The sequence below is a fragment of the Magnolia sinica genome, chromosome 6, assembly GCF_029962835.1.
Source record: "Magnolia sinica isolate HGM2019 chromosome 6, MsV1, whole genome shotgun sequence".
Taxonomy (NCBI): Eukaryota; Viridiplantae; Streptophyta; class Magnoliopsida; order Magnoliales; family Magnoliaceae; genus Magnolia; species Magnolia sinica.
This window is the reverse complement of record NC_080578.1, coordinates 27,080,751-27,101,648: the sequence shown is the minus strand read 5'-3', so window position 1 is coordinate 27,101,648 and position 20,898 is coordinate 27,080,751. Positions and strand designations below refer to the sequence as shown.

The 20,898-nt window shown below is 40.8% G+C and overlaps 1 protein-coding gene across 1 annotated transcript; it reads right to left on the bottom strand.

Annotated features, from left to right (window-relative positions):
- Window positions 1-13,782: 13,782 nt before the first annotated feature.
- LOC131248595 (aldehyde oxidase GLOX1-like) lies at window positions 13,783-15,589 on the bottom strand. Its single transcript, XM_058248940.1, has one exon. It carries the CDS (start codon window positions 15,549-15,551, stop codon window positions 13,923-13,925), a length of 1,629 nt encoding a protein of 542 aa, XP_058104923.1. The 5' UTR covers window positions 15,552-15,589; the 3' UTR covers window positions 13,783-13,922.
- Window positions 15,590-20,898: the final 5,309 nt, after the last annotated feature.

Below are 20,898 nucleotides of genomic sequence, written 5' to 3'. Positions count from 1 at the left end.
TGAGGTGAGAGAGTTCAAAAACTGCGATCCATCAGAGGGACCCAGTGAAGCTAACGGGGCAATGAACTCGGTGGATTTTACGCATAGGGTTGGCCACATTAACTCTCTAGAGTTCACTGGGCACGTAAGACTACCTTTGGATACCAAATCCAGGGCCGCTAGTCCATCAATGAGGGGTCATCTTGCTTCAGAGATCTGTCATCATGAGTTACTACTGAAATCAATCCAAGAAACAGGGGAGTTATCTTGCTTCAAAGACTCACTTTTTCTTCATCTGGAAGGTCAGACCCATTCACGAGAGGGCATTTTCTCGCCAACCCTCGTGACGTTGTCGGAAAGTATACAGATGGCATAAGTTTTACGTGATTGCTTCATCAACTACGAGCATGGGTGCACGTGATGCTCTTTGGAGGATTTTAGGATCATAGGCTTCCACTGCTACCTAAATAATTTCATTGTATCGCCGATGATGGCAGGTCTTCTATGTAGTTGGCTATATAGGATTAGCGCACTTTGGAGGATTTTAAATGATAAATTGTCATCACTGTCGTAGGACTTATACGTGGTTGGCTATATAGGCTTGGTTGCGCTGCTGTAAATGATAAATCGTCATCACTGTCGTACTACTTATATGTGGTTGGCTTTATAAGCTTATTCCATTGTTGTAAATGATAAATCGCCATCGTTGTTGATATTTATGTATGGTTAGGATAGTGTATCAGCTTGACGATGATATTAATTTCAATAATTTAGATAATTATTGTTGATTTCAGGATAATCATTGACACTTAGTGATAACTGATGATTTTGAGATAATCATTGGCGCTTGACAATAATAGATGATTATATCAATCTTGATATCAGCATTTGGTGATAATCGGTGATTAACTTGACATGGTTGAACTTGACATGCTTGAAAATCTGCCTTTTATTCAGAATAGCCAAGAATACATGGTATTTGCCTTTTGACGCTTTTCTATTATTCTACTTATCTTGTCCTCTTTTGATTTTGAAGTATTATGCTAATAATCTTCGGAATCAAAATTGTGATCATCTTCAAGGATAACATATTTTGACAAATTGGGCATTGACAGGTGTATATATCAATGAGAATTTATATCCCCAGCGAATATACTTTTCTTACGGCTTCACGCTTCGATTGAAAAGATATAAAGAGTCGTGTCTTTATTAGAATGTTATTTTTTTTCTGTTTAATGACTATTTTAAAATCGGGATTATACACCATTACCTTCTTTCTTATTTCATATGTCTTCCTTATAACAATTTTACCATCGTCAATTATCTTTTGTAGAATATTATCTTCTTCGAATGTATACTTTTCACAGTTCTTGAATTGTCTGAATCTTTTCTTCACTTTCTTCGTTGTATGACCGCTCCTATTTCCTTCATCAAAGTTTCCTTGTTCAACTCGATAATTTTTAATTTAGTTTTCTTCCTTGACATTATCAGTCGAAGTCTTTTTAGAATCTTGAAATAGCCAGCTCATATAAAAATTGAACACCTTTATACTGAGCTTTTCTAGATTGCAAGCTTATACGATCAGATCTTGAAAGATCTATATATTCGGACCGATAAGACCCATTGCAATATTTAGTTTTATGCATTCCATACACAACTTGACTTGTTCTTTTTTTTATTTTTCACTAGTTGTAAGCATGATGCCCCCAATATCCTATATTGATCGTTGAATTTATTGATTGGTTCGTCTTGTCTTTGACAGATAGAAACTAAAACACTTGGACTGATTTCTTCAATAAATGACGCAGGAAGTTGTGAATAATAATAATAATAATAAATGTTTCTAATGGAACTTGCTGTATGAGATATAGCAAATGGTGGTTTTCTTGTCATAACAGATTTCCCTTTATCTTTCCATATCTTTGATCGATGGATCCCTTACAGACGCCACATTTATAGTTACTTTTCTATCTTGCTTTTCATTCATTCTTTTTTTTTTTTATTACTATCTCACCTTGCTTTATCATTTTCTGCAATACATTTTTTAATGTGAAGCAGTCTTCTGTGGGATACCCAAGAAAATGATGATAACGGCAATAATTCTTTTCTTTTATCATCTCAACTTCCTCTAGATATTTGAGCTAAAGTAACTTGATAGTTCCGGCAGTTTGTAGTTGCTCCATCATTGGCAAAACATCTTCCTTTTCGAAGATATATCCTTTTTAAGAGTCATATAATCGAGGTCATTTATCATTTACATGACCTTTTGATGTAGAGCGGGTCGTGAACAATTACATGGCCAAGATGGATTAGAAAAGGCACGGTCGACGACAGAAGTGATCCAGACCATCGAACCTTAAATCGGGCGTATCTTGCAATCCAGAATGAGTTATCTGACATAAAATATATGATTTTGGGGTAGAACGAGCTACTGAAGCCAACCAACCCCGCTATGCCGGGTTGCGCAGCCCGAAATTATGAAAAACCCTTGGATCAACGGTCGTTTCCCTGTTTTAATCTTGTTTTTACTATAAATAGTAAGTTTTAGTTTGATTATAACTTTTCATCCGTCGGGCTTTAGGAGTTGCGCCCAACATGAAAAGAGCTTAGAATAATTAGGAGAACGGTTTGGTGAAGCCAAATAGGACATTTACTATTTTTGGCCGAAAACCTTGCGCACTAGTAGACATCACGACCGTCTATAAATAGTAAGTTTACTATTTATAGTAAGTCACGGATTCTAGGAGTTTAAGTTGTAGTTTGATTCTGATTTCTTTCCCATTGCTTGGTACCCCTATTTAAAGGGTTGTGAACTCATTTTTATTCATCAATTAATCAATTAATTTCGAATTTCTTAGAATTTATTTTTATTTTCTGCTTTCTTTCCTCGTGGATTCGAGAAGTCTCTGTGAGGAGTCCAGAGAAGCTCCGTGGATTCGGAGTAGTTATCCTCATCACGTTCATCTCTACGTCAATTGATATCAAAGCGAGAATTCCCCTCGGGCCGATGGCAAACAACGAAGGTACGAATCAAAATCCTGTGGACGGTGATCCAGGGATTCGTTATCTTTCGGAAAGAATGGAAGCTTTCCACCGGGAGAGTCAGTTGACCATGCAAGGGTTGCAGGCAACTCTCGACCATCTTGCGGATGCGCTACTTCCGCCCCGAGCCCTAGGTAGTGCTCCACCACCCATGATGGCTCCACCACCCATGGTTGCTGTACGACACAACCCCGATTTTCGTAGAGCACTACCAGTGGCAAACCGTAGGGCTACACCAGTGATTCAAGTTCTAGCGACGAGGACCTTAATGAGGATTTTGCTCGACGACCAATCCATGGAGGTGATCATCTAAATCATGCTGAAAGAGACTATCGAGGTAAGGCTGAACTTCCTAGTTTTAACGGTTTATTACGTATAGAAGATTTTCTCGATTGACTTGCCGAAGTAGAGAGATATTTTGATTACATGGACGTGCCAGATCATAAAAGGGTAAAATTGGTAGCGTTTAAATTAAAATCTGGTGCATCTGCATGGTGGGAACAATTACAACTCTCACGAGCCCGCCAGAACAAGGCACCCATCTCATCATGGTCACGGATGAGACGTCTTCTTCGATCACGATTTCTCCCCAGTGATTATGAGCAGATATTATTTCAACAATATCAAAATTGCAGACAAGGAAATCGAACTGTCACAGATTACACTGAAAAATTTCAACGGTTGGCTACACGAAACGATCTGTCAGAATCTGAGTCACAGAAGGTAGCATGATTTATAGGTGGGTTGCGACCGATAATTTAGGATCGAGTTCAGATGTATCCAGTCGGGACCATAGATGAAGCAGTTCAATTGGCGGGTAGGGCAGAAACACAACTTGCAAGAGCTCCTGCTCGTCCATATCCTTCAAATCGACCCCCCATGACAGGTCCCACGCAGGATCCAGTGCTGCTACAAGGAAAAGATCCAATACCTCAACTTCCTACAACCGCAAACCGTGATACGAGGAGCGGCTCATCCAGATCTCAACGTGCAGCACCCACAACAGCAGGTCCGAGTAGGATTCCAAATGCTTATACTTGGCCAAGGTCGAACAATTGTTACCGCTGTGGCCAACCAGGCCACTTATCAAACACTTGTCCTCAACGTCCCGCAACGCACTTGACTATAAACGAAGGAGGCACTGAAGATGAGGTCGCAGAAGAAGACCATCGCTTTGATGAACATGAACAAACCACTAAAGAAATAGCAGGTGACGATGAAGTGACGGGCAAGGATCGTGGCGAATTTTCAGTTGTGAGGCGATTACTGTATGCCCCACGAAAGGAATTACATCCACAGGACACAATATATTTCGTACTCGGTGCACCGTCAACGGAAAGGTCTATGATGTGATCATAGACAGTGGTAGTAGTAAAAATATTGTCTCGAGAGTAATGGTGGACAAGTTGCGGCTACCAATGATGAAACATCCTTCCCCATACTCTATTGGCTGGATAAAAAAGGTGAATGAGACCAAGGTAACTGAACAATGCACTATCTCGTTTTCAATTGGCAAAAATTATAAGGATCAAATACTTTGTGACGTGGTCGATATAGAAGCTTGTCATATGTTACTCGGTCGACCCTGGCAGTCGGACCGTGATGCGACCCATCGGGGAAGAGATAATGTCTACGTATTCGTCAAGGATAGTCGAAAAATAATTCTTGCCCCTATGGCACCAGAGAACCACCCTGAAGCCTCTAAAGTGGAGGGGAGTTCCCTCTTGACCATTCGGGATTTCATGGAGGAATCCAAGGAAACTGGGGAGATATACGCCGTAATAGTAAAAGGAGAGGAAGAGAAACCCTCAAACATCCCTCCAAATTTAAGACTGTTGCTAAATGAATTCAAAGAAGTCTGGCCTGAGAATTTACTTAATGGATTGCCCCCCTTGAGGGACATCCAACATCACATAGACATCGTTCCTGGGGCTAGCCTGCCCAATCACCCTCATTATCAGATGAGTCCGAAGGAGTGTGAGATACTTCAAGGGCAAGTGGACGAATTGATCCGTAAGGGTCTCTTGAGAGAGAGCATGAGCCCATGTGTCATACCAGCATTATTAACGCCAAAAAAAGATGGAAGATGGCGCATGTGTGTTGACAGCTAGCAATCAACAAAATTACCATCAAATATCAGTTTTCAATACCACGGTTGGACGACATGCTCGATATGTTAGAAGGGGCCAAGGTGTTCTCTAAACTATATCTAAGGAGTGGGTACCATCAGATTCGTATTCGACCCGGTGATGAGTGGAAAATGGTATTTAAGACCAAGGAAGGGTTGTATGAGTGGCTGGTCATGCCCTTCGGCCTATCGAACGCACCAAGTACTTTTATACGTTTAATGAATCAAGTTCTAAAACCGTTCACTGGCCGATTTGTGGTAGTATATTTTGATGACATATTGATATATAGCCAAGATGAGGCAGAGCACAGGAAACATCTCAGGCAGGTGCTACAGGTCCTACAACTTAACAAGTTTATCTCAACTTGAAGAAGTGTAGTTTTTTAACTGACAGCCTATTGTTTCTAGGATTTGTTGTAACGTCCACAGGCATTCATGTGGACGATGAAAAGGTGCAAGCTATTAGGGAATGGCCGATCCCGACAAACATTCATGAGCTGAGGAGTTTGCATGGGTTAGCAACTTTCTATCGTCGATTTGTGCGAGATTTTAGCACCATAGTCGCGCCTATAACAGATTACATGAAAAAAGACCGTTCCAGTGGACCGATAAAGCTGATAAGAGCTTTCATGAGATCAAGCATCGTTTGTCTACAACACCGGTCTTGGTGCTTCCTAATTTCGACAAATTGTTTGAGGTTGAGTGTGAAGCTTCATATGTCAGAATTGGAGGAGTATTATCACAGGAAGGCAGGTCGGTAGCCTTCTACAGCGAGAAGCTCAGCGAAGCCCGAAAGAAGTGGTCGACTTATGAGCTTGAGTTGTACGCAGTTGTTCAGGCGCTGCGACATTGGCGGCATTATCTGATTCAAAAAGAGTTTGTTTTGTACACTGACCATCAAGCATTAAAGTTTATTAATAGTAAGACTAACGTGAATCGTGTGCATGCTAGATGGGTTGCGTTTTTACAGGAATTCACGTTCATTCTGAAGCACAAGTCAGGGCAGCAGAATAAGGTGGCTGATGCACTTAGCCGTCGTGCATCACTACTAGTTACAATGAGCAACGAGGTAGTCGGCTTTGACTGTCTCAAAGAGCTGTATGCTGAAGATGAGGACTTCAAAGATTCTTGGATGAAGTGTCAAGAAGGTCACCCCAATGACCTTCATATACAGGACAATTTTCTCTTCAAAGGGAACCGATTGTGCATCCCCCAAAGTTCTCTGAGGGAGTAGATTATTCAGGAGCTACATGGAGGTGGCCTTAGTGGACACCTGGGGCGAGACAAGACGCGAGCTCTTGTGGAAGAGCAGTATTACTGGCTGTAATTAGTACGTGATGTGGAAAAAGCCGTACAACATTGTCATGTTTGTCAGACCGCCAAGGGGCAATCTCAGAATACGGGCCTCTACACCCCGTTACCTGTGACTAACGGCCCTTGGGAGGATTTATCAATAGACTTCGTACTTGGTCTCTCACGAACACAACGCGGCATGGATTCGGTGTTCGTGGTGGTAGATCGTTTCTCAAAGATAGCGCACTTTATCCCATGCAAGAAGACCCTCGATGCAACACACGTGGCGAATTTATTTGTCAGGGAGATCGTTCGGCTACATGGGGTCCCCAAGACCATTACTTTCGATCGTGACACGAAGTTCATTAGCCACTTTTGGCAGACTTTATGGAATCGATTCGATACACGACTTCAATTCAGCAGTGCTTACCACCCACAGACTGATGGGCAGACCGAAGTTGTGAATCGCACGTTGGGAAACCTCCTTCGCTGTATTTCAGGAGAAAAATCGAAGCAGTGGGATTTGGCCTTGTCTCAAGCAGAGTTTGCATTCAACAACATGGTGAACCGCTCGACAGGGAGATCACCGTTCCAGATTATCTACGGATGAGTGCCTCGCCACACACTTGACTTGGTCCCTCTATCCAAGCACTCGGGCACGAGCATTGCAGCAGAACATATGGCAGACAAGATCATGGGCATCCATGCAGAAGTGCAGACCAAGCTACATGCCTCGAACGAGAAGTACAAGGAACAAGTAGACAAGCATCGGCGACAAAAAGTGTTCGAGGTGGGCGACCGCGTTATGGTCCATCTGCGCAAAGAGAGATTTCCGACCGGGACGTACAACAAGTTGAAAAATAAGAAGATTGGACCCGTCCCAATCATCCGAAAGATTAATGAGAACGCTTATATTGTTGATCTTCCAGATGATATGGCAATCTCACAGACTTTCAATGTCGCGGACTTGACCGAGTATCATGAACCAGAGCATGATGAGAACTCGAGGACGAGTTCTTTTGAAGTGGAGGAGACTGATGTAGAGCGAGTCGCGAACAATTACATGGCCAAGATGGATCAAAAGAGGCCCGGTCGACGACAGAAGTGATCCAGACCATCAAACCTTAAATTGGGTGTATCTTGCAATCCGGAATGAGTTATCTGATGTAAAATATATGATTTTGGGGTAGAACGAGCTATTGAAGCCAACCAACCTGGCTATGCTGGGTTGCGCAGCCCGAAATTGCGAAAAACCCCTGGATTGACGATCGTTTCCCTATTTTAATTTCATTTTTATTATAAATAGTAAGTTTTAGTTTGATTATAACTCTTCATCCATCGGGCTTTAGGAGTTGCGCCCAACGTGAAAAGAGCTTAAAATAATTAGGAGAACGGTTTGGTGAAGCCAAATAGGACACTTACTATTTTTGGCCGAAAACCTTGCGCACTAGTAGACATCACGACCGTCTATAAATAGTAAGTTTACTATTTATAGTAAGTCACGGATTCTAAGAGTTTGAGTTGTAGTTTGATTCTAATTTCTTTCCCATTGCTTGGTAGCCCTATTTAAAGGGTTGTAAACTCGTTTTTATCAATCAATTAATCAATTTCAAATTTATTAGAATTTATTTCTATTTTCTGCTTTCTTTCCTCGTGGATTCGAGAAGTCTCTATGAGGAGTCAAGAGAAGCTCCGTGGATTCGGAGTAGTTATCCTCATCACGTTCATCCCTGCGTCACCTTTGTAACGATCCGAGTCTTCTCTTCTCCTTGTTTCTTATCTATTGTGAGAGGTGTCTCTTTTCTTTTCCCGATCAATAATATTTACCATTGATCTATTTGATCTTTTTCTTTCTATTCTGTTTTTAAACGCTGGCATTTTTTCGGCCATTAACTCTAATGCATGTGCTTTCGTAGCGAGATTTCAAAAGGTCTTTATGTTGGTGCTTATGAGTCCGAATACAATTCTCGTTTCCATAGAGTTTAGGCACATATTCACTTGTTCCTTTTCTTCGGATAACTATCTGCATGAAGCTAAGCTCCCAAAGTTTATCATCTATCAATGAATTTATATATTTCTCCACAGGTTATGACTTTGGCCGTGGCTCAAGATTTGTCACTTCCAGCCAAAACAGGTTGATTCTTACTATATTGAAGTTTGTGGGTGGAGTATGGAGCTTTGTATTGAAGCTTTATTGTTGATTTGCCCCCTTTTGATTGGGTGAGATTTTTTCTGAGGATCTTCACAATCTAACTATTTTATCTTTCGACTGTAACAATAACTCGATCGTCATAATACTCTCGGGCTTGAGCATTATCATATAATAGTTCAGCCGTAGTAATAATACTGGCTCCAATGTTGACCTGATCCAATTCTCTTGGAAGATATCGACATGATACCCACAAGTCTTTCAATAGACTAATGACTTCGTCATTTGATTCATCTTTCTCGTTGGCAAGCAGAGACCAATTCAGTCATACCGAATTCTCTAGTCTCGTCTATCTTAAATCGTAACTGCTTCAAATTTCTCTAGTATTTTCTATGGTGATGGTTGTGTATTGTCGATGCAATTTTGTGCAAATCCTTTTAAGTATGAAGTAAACAATCGTGTTAGTTGGGATAAAAGTCATTGCAGTTGTATAAAGCCGAAATACATCCAATTCAAAATAAAGTATCAGTTATTTTAATTAAATAAAATTGTACTTTGTTTTAGAGATAAATGGGAGAATGTTTCCATTGAGAGTCGCCGTTTTGGCGTCTCTTCGACATCAAAAAGTGATGAAAGTTAACTAAAATTTTGTAAGTTATCATTGAATAATAACATTCCCTAGTGGAGTTGCCATTTTGTTTCGATAAGAAACGAAAGAGTATAGTTTGGGGAATTATCATTCAATAATAACAAGGAAAATAGAAGAACATTCACATTATAGATTGTATTAATTCTAAGTTTCAATTACATCCTTGTATTTCCCTTGATTCTAAAACAAAGTATAAATAATTAGTACAAGCTTGAAAGGAAAAGTAGTTCAATGGCAATTTCAACAGCATTTCGGCATGTTTTGCATCCATAGTAGCGAAAGAGGAGTTGTGCGGATCTAAAATCCTTACTTCAAAGCAAAATACAAGAAGTGTATTCTTCAGAAGATGAAGTGTGGAGAGAACCCACAAAACTGCATTGCATGACAAAGCTGATGTTGCATAGAGGCACACAATTTACTCAAGTTGCGCGGGTCCGCATAACTCATCTTTCCCTCTCTCTCTCTCTCTCTCTCTCTCTCTCTCTCTCTCTACTCCTGACACCTCTCTAAAACTTCTAATATTGTAAATGAGAGGGGAAGGGGGTATTTATAGGCTTCCACACGTGTGAACTCTCGAATATTGTGCCATGGGGCCCATTTCGCATTCTATGGGTCTAATTTATTAAATATCACAATTATTAGTTACGCGAATTCTCACAATCGTGATGAGTTGCGTGGGTCCGCGCAACTTTGCTACTTCCTTACAACATTATTCATCGGTGCTACTATTCATCCCGCGTGACTATTCATCCACGCTACTATTCATCCAGCGTAACTACTCATCCGCGCTACTATTCCTCGCGGCACTATTCATCGCAGTAGATTTTCCAGGGAGGAATGATAGAGAGAGGGTCGCGTAATGGGCAGGGTTGCCTATATTGGATCCTTGATGCGAAACAAATTAAACTTCTATCGACCCATGTATTTTTTGTGCCCCAACAACAATAAACCACGAGTCTATCCTAAAATTTGGTATATGATCATAGTATAATAGGGTACGAAGATTTATAGTCCACAATACTCCCTTAACCTACTTTAGTGGATGACTATTGTGTACCAATATCAAGTTTCCAAAGACAACTAGAGAAATCGGTCATTTATTTAATTCATATATATTTAAAATATTTCTATATATTACACCTAGGATTTTAGGTCATCGTGATCTACGGCTGAGATCGACATCCACATGGCAATGGATTTTGCTCACATTTATTTTCTAGGGTACAACTCTAACCGGTAGACCTAATTGGACAGGTTGAATGACACACAGACTAGTGGGTCCCACACACAACAGCTTAAGAATAATCTTATTTGAAAATGAATCGGGCCCAAACCTAGATGATGGCCCACAAGAAAAGTAGCCAAGCAAGACTACAGGGTGGGCCAGAACGGCTAAGCCTTAGAAAGGCTGACCCGAAAATTCAGTTCCGGGCTTGGACAAACCTGGGCTAAAACGAGTACGGCCCAAGTTTTCGCTGGGCCAGCGCAGCATATCTTGATTGGGGGAGGCAGGGAGTCGTCAGTGAATAAATGCCATTTTAGTAATTACTGGTATATGAGTGAAAATATGGTCAATCATTTCTGGCATGCATGAAGGAGGAAATGGAATCACATCCGTTGGCACTCTGCAGTGGGGCCCACCCACATAGCACCAGCTCTCTGGTTGCACACTAGTGAAAATATGGTCAATCATATCGGCCTTGAAGTGCATTGCTGTGGCCTACCTATGGATGACTCCACATGAATACGTGTCCGAAACGATCCACACCGTGCATCTAACGGGCAATACTACAGATGACCCATAATACCAAAAAAATGAAAAAATGAAATTCACAGCAACCTGCCATAACTTGAAACATGGTAGGTGGTTCATGAATCCTGACCGTCTGTCCAGTGGGTCCTAGTCTTGCATGCCCATCGGCTCAGCATCTCAACAAATGGACGATCCTGGCTATTTCAGGACCGGTATTTAATTAATGGACACCAAAAAGATCAAAACGGTCATGGTGATATTCAACAGCTAAAACGGACAGCTAGCATTATTCATTGTGTATTTTCATTATCTACAGAAACGGTCCACCAGATGAACGGTCTGGATCCACTGCTCCACCTGCCATAAGTCCCCTATTGGATAACAAATACCCCATACGGTGTAGCCAGCTGGACCAGCCTACTAGCTATTCCTTCAGTACCTTATCCTCATTAAATGTGGATCGTTAACCATCGTGTTTTTTAAACACCCATTCGATGGCCATCAATGTGAAATGATGGCCAAGCAATGGCCTTCTTACAATTTTGCAGTCTGATGGGTTGGACTAAACTGCACTGCAACCGGTCTACATACTATCCATCCACATTGTTTTATATCTTTGGTGTATCTGGACCGTTTATTTTGTACGCCCTATCACGTGGGGCCCACTTTACAAAGTACACACAAAAGAGTATCATGTCCATCCAATTAATAGGATGATCCCATTTGAATTTTTACAGTTAATTCATTTCTGTACAGTGACCATTCACAGGAGACAGATCAGATAACAAGTACAGCATAGTCAGTTCGTATTCTTTTCCATAGGCTGTTTGCAGAAGGGCCCACCCAATGGATGGTCTGGATTGACTGAGACTGACAACTAAATAACTGGCTATACTTAGGTCCAACACAAGTTACATACACGTACTGGATAAGTTCTAACCTGACATGTTTGGGGCTTCCCTTACCTTGACGGTCTATTAGTGGGCCAGATATTGAATGGTTAACGTTTTCCTATGACAGTGATGTGAAAGTATAGGAATTTCTAGGACCATTGCATTATGATCATTGGGATGATCTGAGAGACAATGGTTTACCTGAATCCTCGGCTGCAAAGCCAATGTCAAGCCCAATCTTCCTCCGCTTTTTACCCACCCTCTGCTTTAGAATCTAATAGCTGAAAAATATGATTTGGAAACCCTAGATTCAGACCTTGGGATTCGAAACCACTTGGATTTGAAATCCAACCCTAGATTTGGAATCAGCATTAAACCAATAGTAGCTATACATGGTATATTTACGGGGGTTGAATTTAATATATCTAATTAGTGGAAGTATGCAATGTTTGACACAATTGTTGTAATAAGCCCGCTGAAATATATACTTTGTCCGAAAATGATGAAATTCCTAGTCTTGGATAGGCCACAAGCATGAGATCATCTCGGAGTGACTAACCAACGATTTTTAACCGTTGATATACATGGACAATGTTTGGGAGGCGTTGATCATCATATTAAAGTAATTATAGCGATGAATTAATTGATAATCTAATTGTTTTGGGATATCATTAGTGGGCCATGTGCCCAATAGATTAATAGTCTGGTGACACACATGTGACATATGCAAATCTTCAAAGGATTTTAGATGTAATTACCGGGGTTTCAGACCCCCTAATTACTTTATGGTGCCAAACAAGGGATTTGAAATCTCCCCCAAATCTACGGTGCCAAGAAGCGACCGCCCCCAATGAGAGAAGGACTCTCACTAACTTTATAGGTTTAAATAGAGAAAGGTAAGTTCTACCCATGATCGGAGTCCTCCCTATTAAAGCCGGGCCCCAGCCTGTCATTGCCCAAATCGGACTAAAAATGCCTTACCTGTCTTAAGATAGGGTGAACTAATCTAAGATTAGAATAGAAGTGCTTTAGTGAGAGCATCATAAGTTTAGTACTCCTAGTTCCATTGATTCATTTGGACACTATTCAATTGATCTAAACTGTCCATTAAGTTAAGAATATATTTGATAGGCTATCTTCCAACAAAATTACTAATCATATGATCCAATCCATCTTTGAATTAGGCCTTTATTTTTTTCTTGGTCATCCATTTTCAAAGCCATGGATGAGATGAAGTATAGGTGTCTAATTTTACTGATTCTTTTTAATTATAAGCAATCCAAAACATACCCTAACAAATAGATGGATCAAATTGTTCATTAGTCCTATTATTTTGTAAATTATGCAGACTGACCATATTAAAGATCATTGATCAAATGGCTCATGTTAGTCTGGATTATATTTGGACTCTCTTAAGTGTCCCAATGCAACTAGGAGCACTAGTGCTATGTGAGAACACTGGGCATCTCTCAATTTGAATTTATTATTATTATTATTTTTGGCATATCCCCTTCATCCACAAGTATTACATGTGTGTTTTTATTGCGAATGTCTTTATTCATTTTGAATAATGGTGATCCACTTGATGATTGAATGAGCTGGGCTGAGCCACTTGTCATTGGCCCCGGTACAGCCAGGACTGTAGGGTCGACCTAGTGGTGCGATTGTGACCCTCAACCACCCGAAGCACTAGATTACAGAACTATGGTCCCAACTGAACAAATTAAAAAGCCTAGCAGATGGTGCATATCCTCATGTAGAAGATACTCTTAACTAGTAATTCCTCATAAATGTGGACGACTAAACTGTCAAAATGTTAATACAACAGAGAGCCATGTCCTTCTAAGCAATTTAAGAAAAATAATAATAGCAATAACCCCAACAAGGAAAAGAACAAAACAAAGCAAATAAATTACAATTGCCCATTCTACCCATTCCCACCAACAATAGAAGAAAAAAAAAAACCTAAATAGTCACACACATTGCCAAATTAACTGCTCCAACCAACCTCAGATGCAACCATTGCTAACTTTAGACTACTTTATGTGAACCCACTTACCCCTACTTGGGACCCCATCATGCACCACAAACAGTAAGTAATGGCCCGGCGGTGCCAAGTTCGGTGTCGCCGGAGCTAACCCGTCGATGGCGTATGATCTAGAATCCTGATGGATACGATCGACAGCCAAGACCAACAACCTTTGGTTCATGGAGTTAGAATGCGTCGTAAATGACGGTGCAACCATCGTCACATAAATTCCATTGGTGTCACCCTTCTTCGACTCAAATTCAATCGAAAATCTCTGCTTATAAGTGAGATTTGTCCCAGGTTTCACAAATGTGATTTTCGGGCGGCGAATCGTCGGACTCAAATAAGGTGGAGAGAAGGTTTCTAGGCTCAATTCAGTCGGGTAAAGCACGTTGGTGAAGCTGTAGCCACTATTAGGATTACTCCCTCCAACTAAAACCCGACCGTCAGGAAGCAAATGCGCGGTAGAGTGATAAAGCCTTGGAATTTTCGACGGGTTCAAGGTCTCGAACCCACGAGCCACATTCTCAGATAGTTCAGTCCGGTAAAGGACTGGTGTGAGTACAGGATCTCTCGCCACACCCCACCCAGAGGTCCCTTTCTCTGCACCGTTGATTATAAGTACATCTCCGGTCGGTAGAATTATCATATCGCTCATCACTCGTCTCATCGGCATTTCCTCCATTTCCCATTTGGGCGACACGTCGGTAATCTTCAACCGGCCACATGTGTTGGAAGCTGGCATGAATATCCCTCTATTTGCATTGTAATTTGAATCCGGTAGCGCGCCGCCACAGATTAAAACCTCAGCTTTCACATTCTTATCACTGAGCAGAACTGGAAGGAGAACTGAAGAGCCTGCGCTGGGGTAGTTTCTAGAGTATCCGCCGGGAATTGGTTCGAATTCTCTAACTACTTTGTGGTTTATGTAGTCGAGCAAGATCGCACGGTCGTTTGCGAAAATGAAGAGATTTCCGTCTGGTGATAGATGAAGAAACGGGTAGAGATTGTTCTCCGCCGACAATCCTCTCGTTTCTCTCAGAAATGGAAGCTTAAAAACTGACTGATCTGATTTCGAAGTCTTGGGGATAAATTCGTAATTGAACTGGTCCCGACCGCCGACGACTATGATCTTGCCACTTGGAAGAATCTGATTCGATGCGTACCATCTCCTTACAGTTAGGCCATTCTGAATTTCGAACCAATCACAATCCTTGCAGGGGGAGAAGGTCCTTATCGAACGATCTCCATCGTTGAAACCTCCGCTCTGGATCAACGTGCCATCAGGAGCCAACGCACCTGACGAGCACCATGTGTCGGTTTGGACGGTGAGTGGACGTACGTTGCGGTTGTTGGGATCGAATTCGATTGAATGGGCGTAGCAATCGGTGGTGAGCGCTTGATCGTGTGAATCGTGGCGGCATTTACCATGAGGCAATGTGATGTTGGATGGGCCGAAATCGGTTCGATCAAAGGCTATGATCATGTCGTTGGGTAAGAGGGCCATGTGCATGGCTGAAATGCCGAGATTTTTCTTCACGACCTTCCATACTCCTTTGTTACTACTTTCACTACTATATGAACGGCTGAAGAATGAGACTACAAGAAAGAGAGAAAAAAGAATAGATGATTTCATGGCTGTTTTTCTCTGCCTTCTCTCTTTTGGGGGGGAATGCTCGTGGCCTTTAAATCAACATTAAAGTGGGCCACCCAACAAAGATACAACCAATCGATTTAGTATTCAATCAATGTATAATTGCTTTTGAAAGCGTGCTTTTTAGAGGAATGGTTATTACTCTGGAATACGGTAAAGGTTCATACTCATGCACTAATAATTTGTCTACATTGAGTAGATTCCACTCAAATCAAGCCGTCCAAATGTTGGGCACTAAATGAGTCATAGGTTAACAGTCTGGTTGATTGGTGGACATCTCACAGACGGCTAAAAACGAGATGATTAATCTGATTTTGGGGTTATGACTTATCTACAGTGGGACCCACAAGTTTTGATGTACGTGTGTGACGCACTGTGCATTTTCCGAGTGCATGCGTATGAACCGTCACACTCTTTCAGAGTATTATTGAAGGATTATTACTCTTAAGTATGAAATATTACTTTTTCTAATGCATGCATGATTGAAAACAAGTGGATGCGAGCACAAATTCCCTTCCCTTCTTTAATAGGCTTTTTTTTTTTTTTTTTTTTTTTTAATTGTTTTTTTGGAAAGTATGTATCTTTTCCGGGGCATGCATGTGCGGAAGGCTCTGAAGATAGTTTTCCATCGTTTTGAAGATGGTGATGGCTCATCTCTTCTCACATGGCATTCATGTAGGCTATCCAGACCATCCAAATTGTGGTGTACATTGTGGATGGAACATATTCTGAAGTCACGCTGATAAATCAATCCCAACCATCTAATGATGGGTAATAAAAATGAATGGTTGAAAGTAACACTGTGAGTGTTTCAAATTCTAAGAGCAAAGATGTTAACTATTGTATTATCAGTGTCAACTTTTTGGCTGTGCTACATTAATAATTAGTTTTGTAATTTGGACGCTCTGGATTGTCGTAAAAAGTATAGTATGTGTAGGATTGAAAAGTCACCGTCATTTTTAAATTGTGGTGAACTATTACACTGCTGCATGTGGACTCTAGAATGTCTACGACCTTTGGGTGGTCCACGCACGTAAAAGATAGGATGTCACGTAGCTGATGGGAGGCGGAGGAGGGAACGGGACTTCTAGCGGCAGCGCACAGCGGCCGAGGTAATGTACGTTCGCGGTATCTAGGAAGATAAATCAAGCAGGTCCCACGTGGTCTTCTTATACAGACCTTTGGTATTTTCTTTGCTTATGCGAGCGTGGCCCACCTAAAGGTCTGATCCTGTGAGAGGATCATGACCGTAGGGCACACCTAATGAACGGAGAAGATATCAAAACAGATTGTGTCGTGAAAAATGCTCCGCAATATCCAGAAAATAAAAAAACAACCGGAGCATCTCATCACCCTTGACCATGCCTGAACCATATTACGTTTCGATGTGATATATCTTAACCTCTGACACTCCAAGTAAAAATATTACACACTTTTATACATAAATGTCATAACTTGTTTTATCGTTTCTGACGTGATACTAAAGCAAAATCATAAGTTGTTATTTAAAAATTTTAAAATCATTTAAGTGGGAAAATAATTTTTTTAAATTTTTATAATTTTTCAAAATCAAAATTTTTACTGATTACAAGTGTACGACAATAGGCGAGGATGTTGTGTTAGCTGGGAAACAGGGTGTTATTCTTACCTTAGGGCCTCCCTTGATGAGATGTATATTCACCCTGGCCATTTTCTTTTTCAACCCATTTTAGGACACGTTGCCGAGCATTAAGAATATTCAAATCTTAGGTGGACTACACCACAAGAAACAATGATGAATGAAGCACTTTAATCATGTCTGTAATATATATATATATATATATATATATATATATATATATATATATATATATATATATATATATATATATATATATATTGACATCCAACCGGTTGATAAGGTTAATCAAAACTGAATGAAGGGAAATACATAGATTATCTATATCCAGAGCTTTTGTGGCTTACAGTAATATTTTAATTATCATTCATCACTTTTTTCAGTTGTATGGTCCACCAGAGATTTGAATCTTCTTAAGTTTTTAAGATAATGTAATTAAATTAGATAAAAAAACAGATGGAAGGCATGAATATAAAACTCATTCATCAAGATGGGTCCCACACGGTAATTAGCTCTCTTTACAACATTGCCACATCAGGTCCTTATTCTTCCTCTGGTGGTAGACTCTCGGAGTTTCAACTCCCGGTCAAGGGTTCGAGTATCCATAGATGGTGAAATTCACCCAGCGTAAGTTTCTGGAGTGTGTGTGCGTATAAGAAAAAATAAAAATATAAACATCGCCGCATCTCTACTTTGAACGCGCTATTTCCGTCGGCAGGCCCATGCGAGCCCTATATTCGCAGGACCCGACTTGGTTGTGTCCCTGGACAATGGAACTTCCTGTGGTCGGAAGCTATGTGGAGCCCACAGATATGTGCATGGTAAATACATCCCGTCCATCCGTTTTTTGAGATCACAATAAGAAAGTAACACAAAAATGAGATAGATCCAATACTTATATGGGTCACACCACACGAAAAATCTGGGATTGAACACACACCATTGCAAACTTTGTGGGGCCAAAGAAGTTTTGTAATCAGGATGATATTCTTTTCTACAGTGTATGTGAGTGTAAGAACCCAATGAACGGTTTGGATGGCGTATAAACATCATGTTCACATGTCACATCCGTATTCGCATGCATGGAGAGGCTTTGTATTACGAAAACTATAAAAATAAAATAAATAAAAGAAGGTAAAGGCTTTTAATGCCATTGCTTTTAGCTAAAACATTTCTTGGGTGGAGGAAGACTCTGCACGTAGTAGAGTTGTTTCGTTCCTTTTCATTCATTTTCAAATAAACTAAACTTTTATACTCTTGGAGAGAATGATAGATGATATACAGGCACTTAGAAATTTCCTATACATTACTTACGTAGCATACAATTAATTCAATTAACCAGAATTAACACTTAATTTATTATCTGAAAATTGGATCAGTGGTCATCCAACGGTTAAAAATGAAAATATTCAGTGGGACCTCTTTCGAATAAAATGAAAATATACGGAATTATCTGACTTAGAGGCAGTAAATTCTACATTTTACAATTTTTCAGTTCAATTTTAGTTAATTTATGCCACCTGTACAATTTCCGATATCGTGAGTATCAAGCGCAATGCTCCACCGGAGTATCAAATCACCTCCTCTTTTCTAGTGGTGGTAAAAGAGCTTTCCGTATAACTCACACGAACCTTTACACGCATCAAAACGGGAGGTTATTTAGTACGGCCCTGACAGTGGGGTCCATCTTCGTATACGTGTAGTATATCAAGTTGTCCATCCAACACGCATCAAAACGGGAGGTTATTTAGTACGGCCCCGACAGTGGGGTCCACCTTCGTATATGTGTAGTATATCCAAGCTGTCCATCCAATTTTCTAGCTCATTTTAGCGCATGAGCCCAAAAATGAAGCAGATACAAATCTCAAACAGTGGTGATTGAATGCCAACCATTAAAAACATCCCAGGCCCACAGTAATGCTCATGCTCCATCCAACCTGTTGGCAAGAAGTTTTTAATTATCAACCACCAATGTTTGTTGTAGTGTAATCCACTTGAAATTTAGATATACTTCTTCTTTTTATCGTTTCATAAATTAATTTGAAGAATGGATGAACTAAGTCGATGAAACTATATATACATCGAGATAGGACCACGTTAAGGACTGCACCTAACCCGCTCCCATCACAACACGCCAGCTTGGCACGTGTCCAAAAAATCTGAGGATGACGCTATGCAAGTTTAAACCTAGTCCACTCATCAGCAGGTCCACCCCTACACGAAAAGAACGGACGTCCCGAACACTTGCCAACGGTCTAAATTCAACGTTGACACGTCACCGGCATAGTTATGGATGCCGATTAGATACTGACAAACGTCACCAAGCTCTGTGGGCCCTACCATGATGTATGCATGATATCTACACCGTCCATCTATTTGAAGAGATCATTTTAGGGACCGAGCGAAAGAATGAGGTAGATCCAAAGCTCAAGTGGATCCCACTATAGAAAACAGTAGGAACAGTGACATCCACTGTTTAAAACTTCTCAAGGTCCACAGCAGTTTCCGATCAAGCTTATATTTGTTTTTTCACTTCATCTACCTCTATGTTAACTTATGAATAACTTAGATATCAAGAATACATCATGTTGGGTCTTAGAAATTTTCCAACGGTGAGTGTCGCTGCCCCGCTGGTTTCTGTGATTGGGTCCACTTGAAACTTTAGATCTACCTCATTATTTTGTTCATGCCATAAAACGATCTCTCCAAATGGATGGACGGTATGGATACAACACATACACCATGGTGGGTCCACATAGCTTGCTGACGTCACTTCAATAGTGATTTGGTACCTAATCCGCGTCCCATAGTTATTGGACCCCCCTGGTTTTCGCGGGTCGCAATTTCACCTTGATGTCCACCTAACGTAGGGGGACGCGGACTGGATACCGACAAGGTGAGTAGCCAGACGCCACCAAGTTCTGTGGACCCCACCATGATGCATGTATTGTATTCACACCGTCCTAACATTTTTAAAGATCGTTTCATAGCATAGGAAAAAGAATGATATAGATCTAAAGTTCAAGCAGACCCACCACAGTAAACTGTGGGAGCAGTCACACCCACCATTGGAACATTTATAGAGCCCACCATAATGTTTTTTTGAGATCCAACTTATTCATAAGTTAACATAGAGATAGATGAGTGAAAACATAAATATCAGCTTGATTGGAAACTTCTGTGGCCCCTAAGAAGTTTTAAAAGGCGGATGTCACTGTCCCTACTGTTTCCTATGGTGGGGTCCACTTGAACTTTAGATTTATATCATTATTTTCCTCATACCATTAAACGATCTCTACAAATGGTTGGACCGTATGGATACAACACATGCATCATGGTGGGGTCCACAGTACTTGGTGACGTCACTTCAGTAGCGATTTGTCGCCACTGACCCTGTCAATATCTAATCCGCGCCCACACAGGGAGAATATTTTAACCTTCGAACACGGGCTGCGTGTAGAGGTGCATGTGAAGAAGGACGAGTGTGGAACCACAGATCATGGGAACATGGAGAATGATACGGCGAACCTTGGAACATGTAAATGGCACATTACACGTGCCACATAACATAGCAATGAACTGTCCATCGAGTTTTCAAACATACATGCCATACAATCCTAGCCATTGAAATTCTGCACATGTGGACCATTAATCATTTTGGTTTTGACCAAGGATTTGATAATCCAATCTATTTCTTTTTCTTAAATATAC

Excerpts from the sequence above, each read along its gene's own strand:
- LOC131248595 (XM_058248940.1), bottom strand. The coding sequence starts at position 15,551 with ATGAAATCATCTATTCTTTTTTCTCTCTTTCTTGTAGTCTCATTCTTC.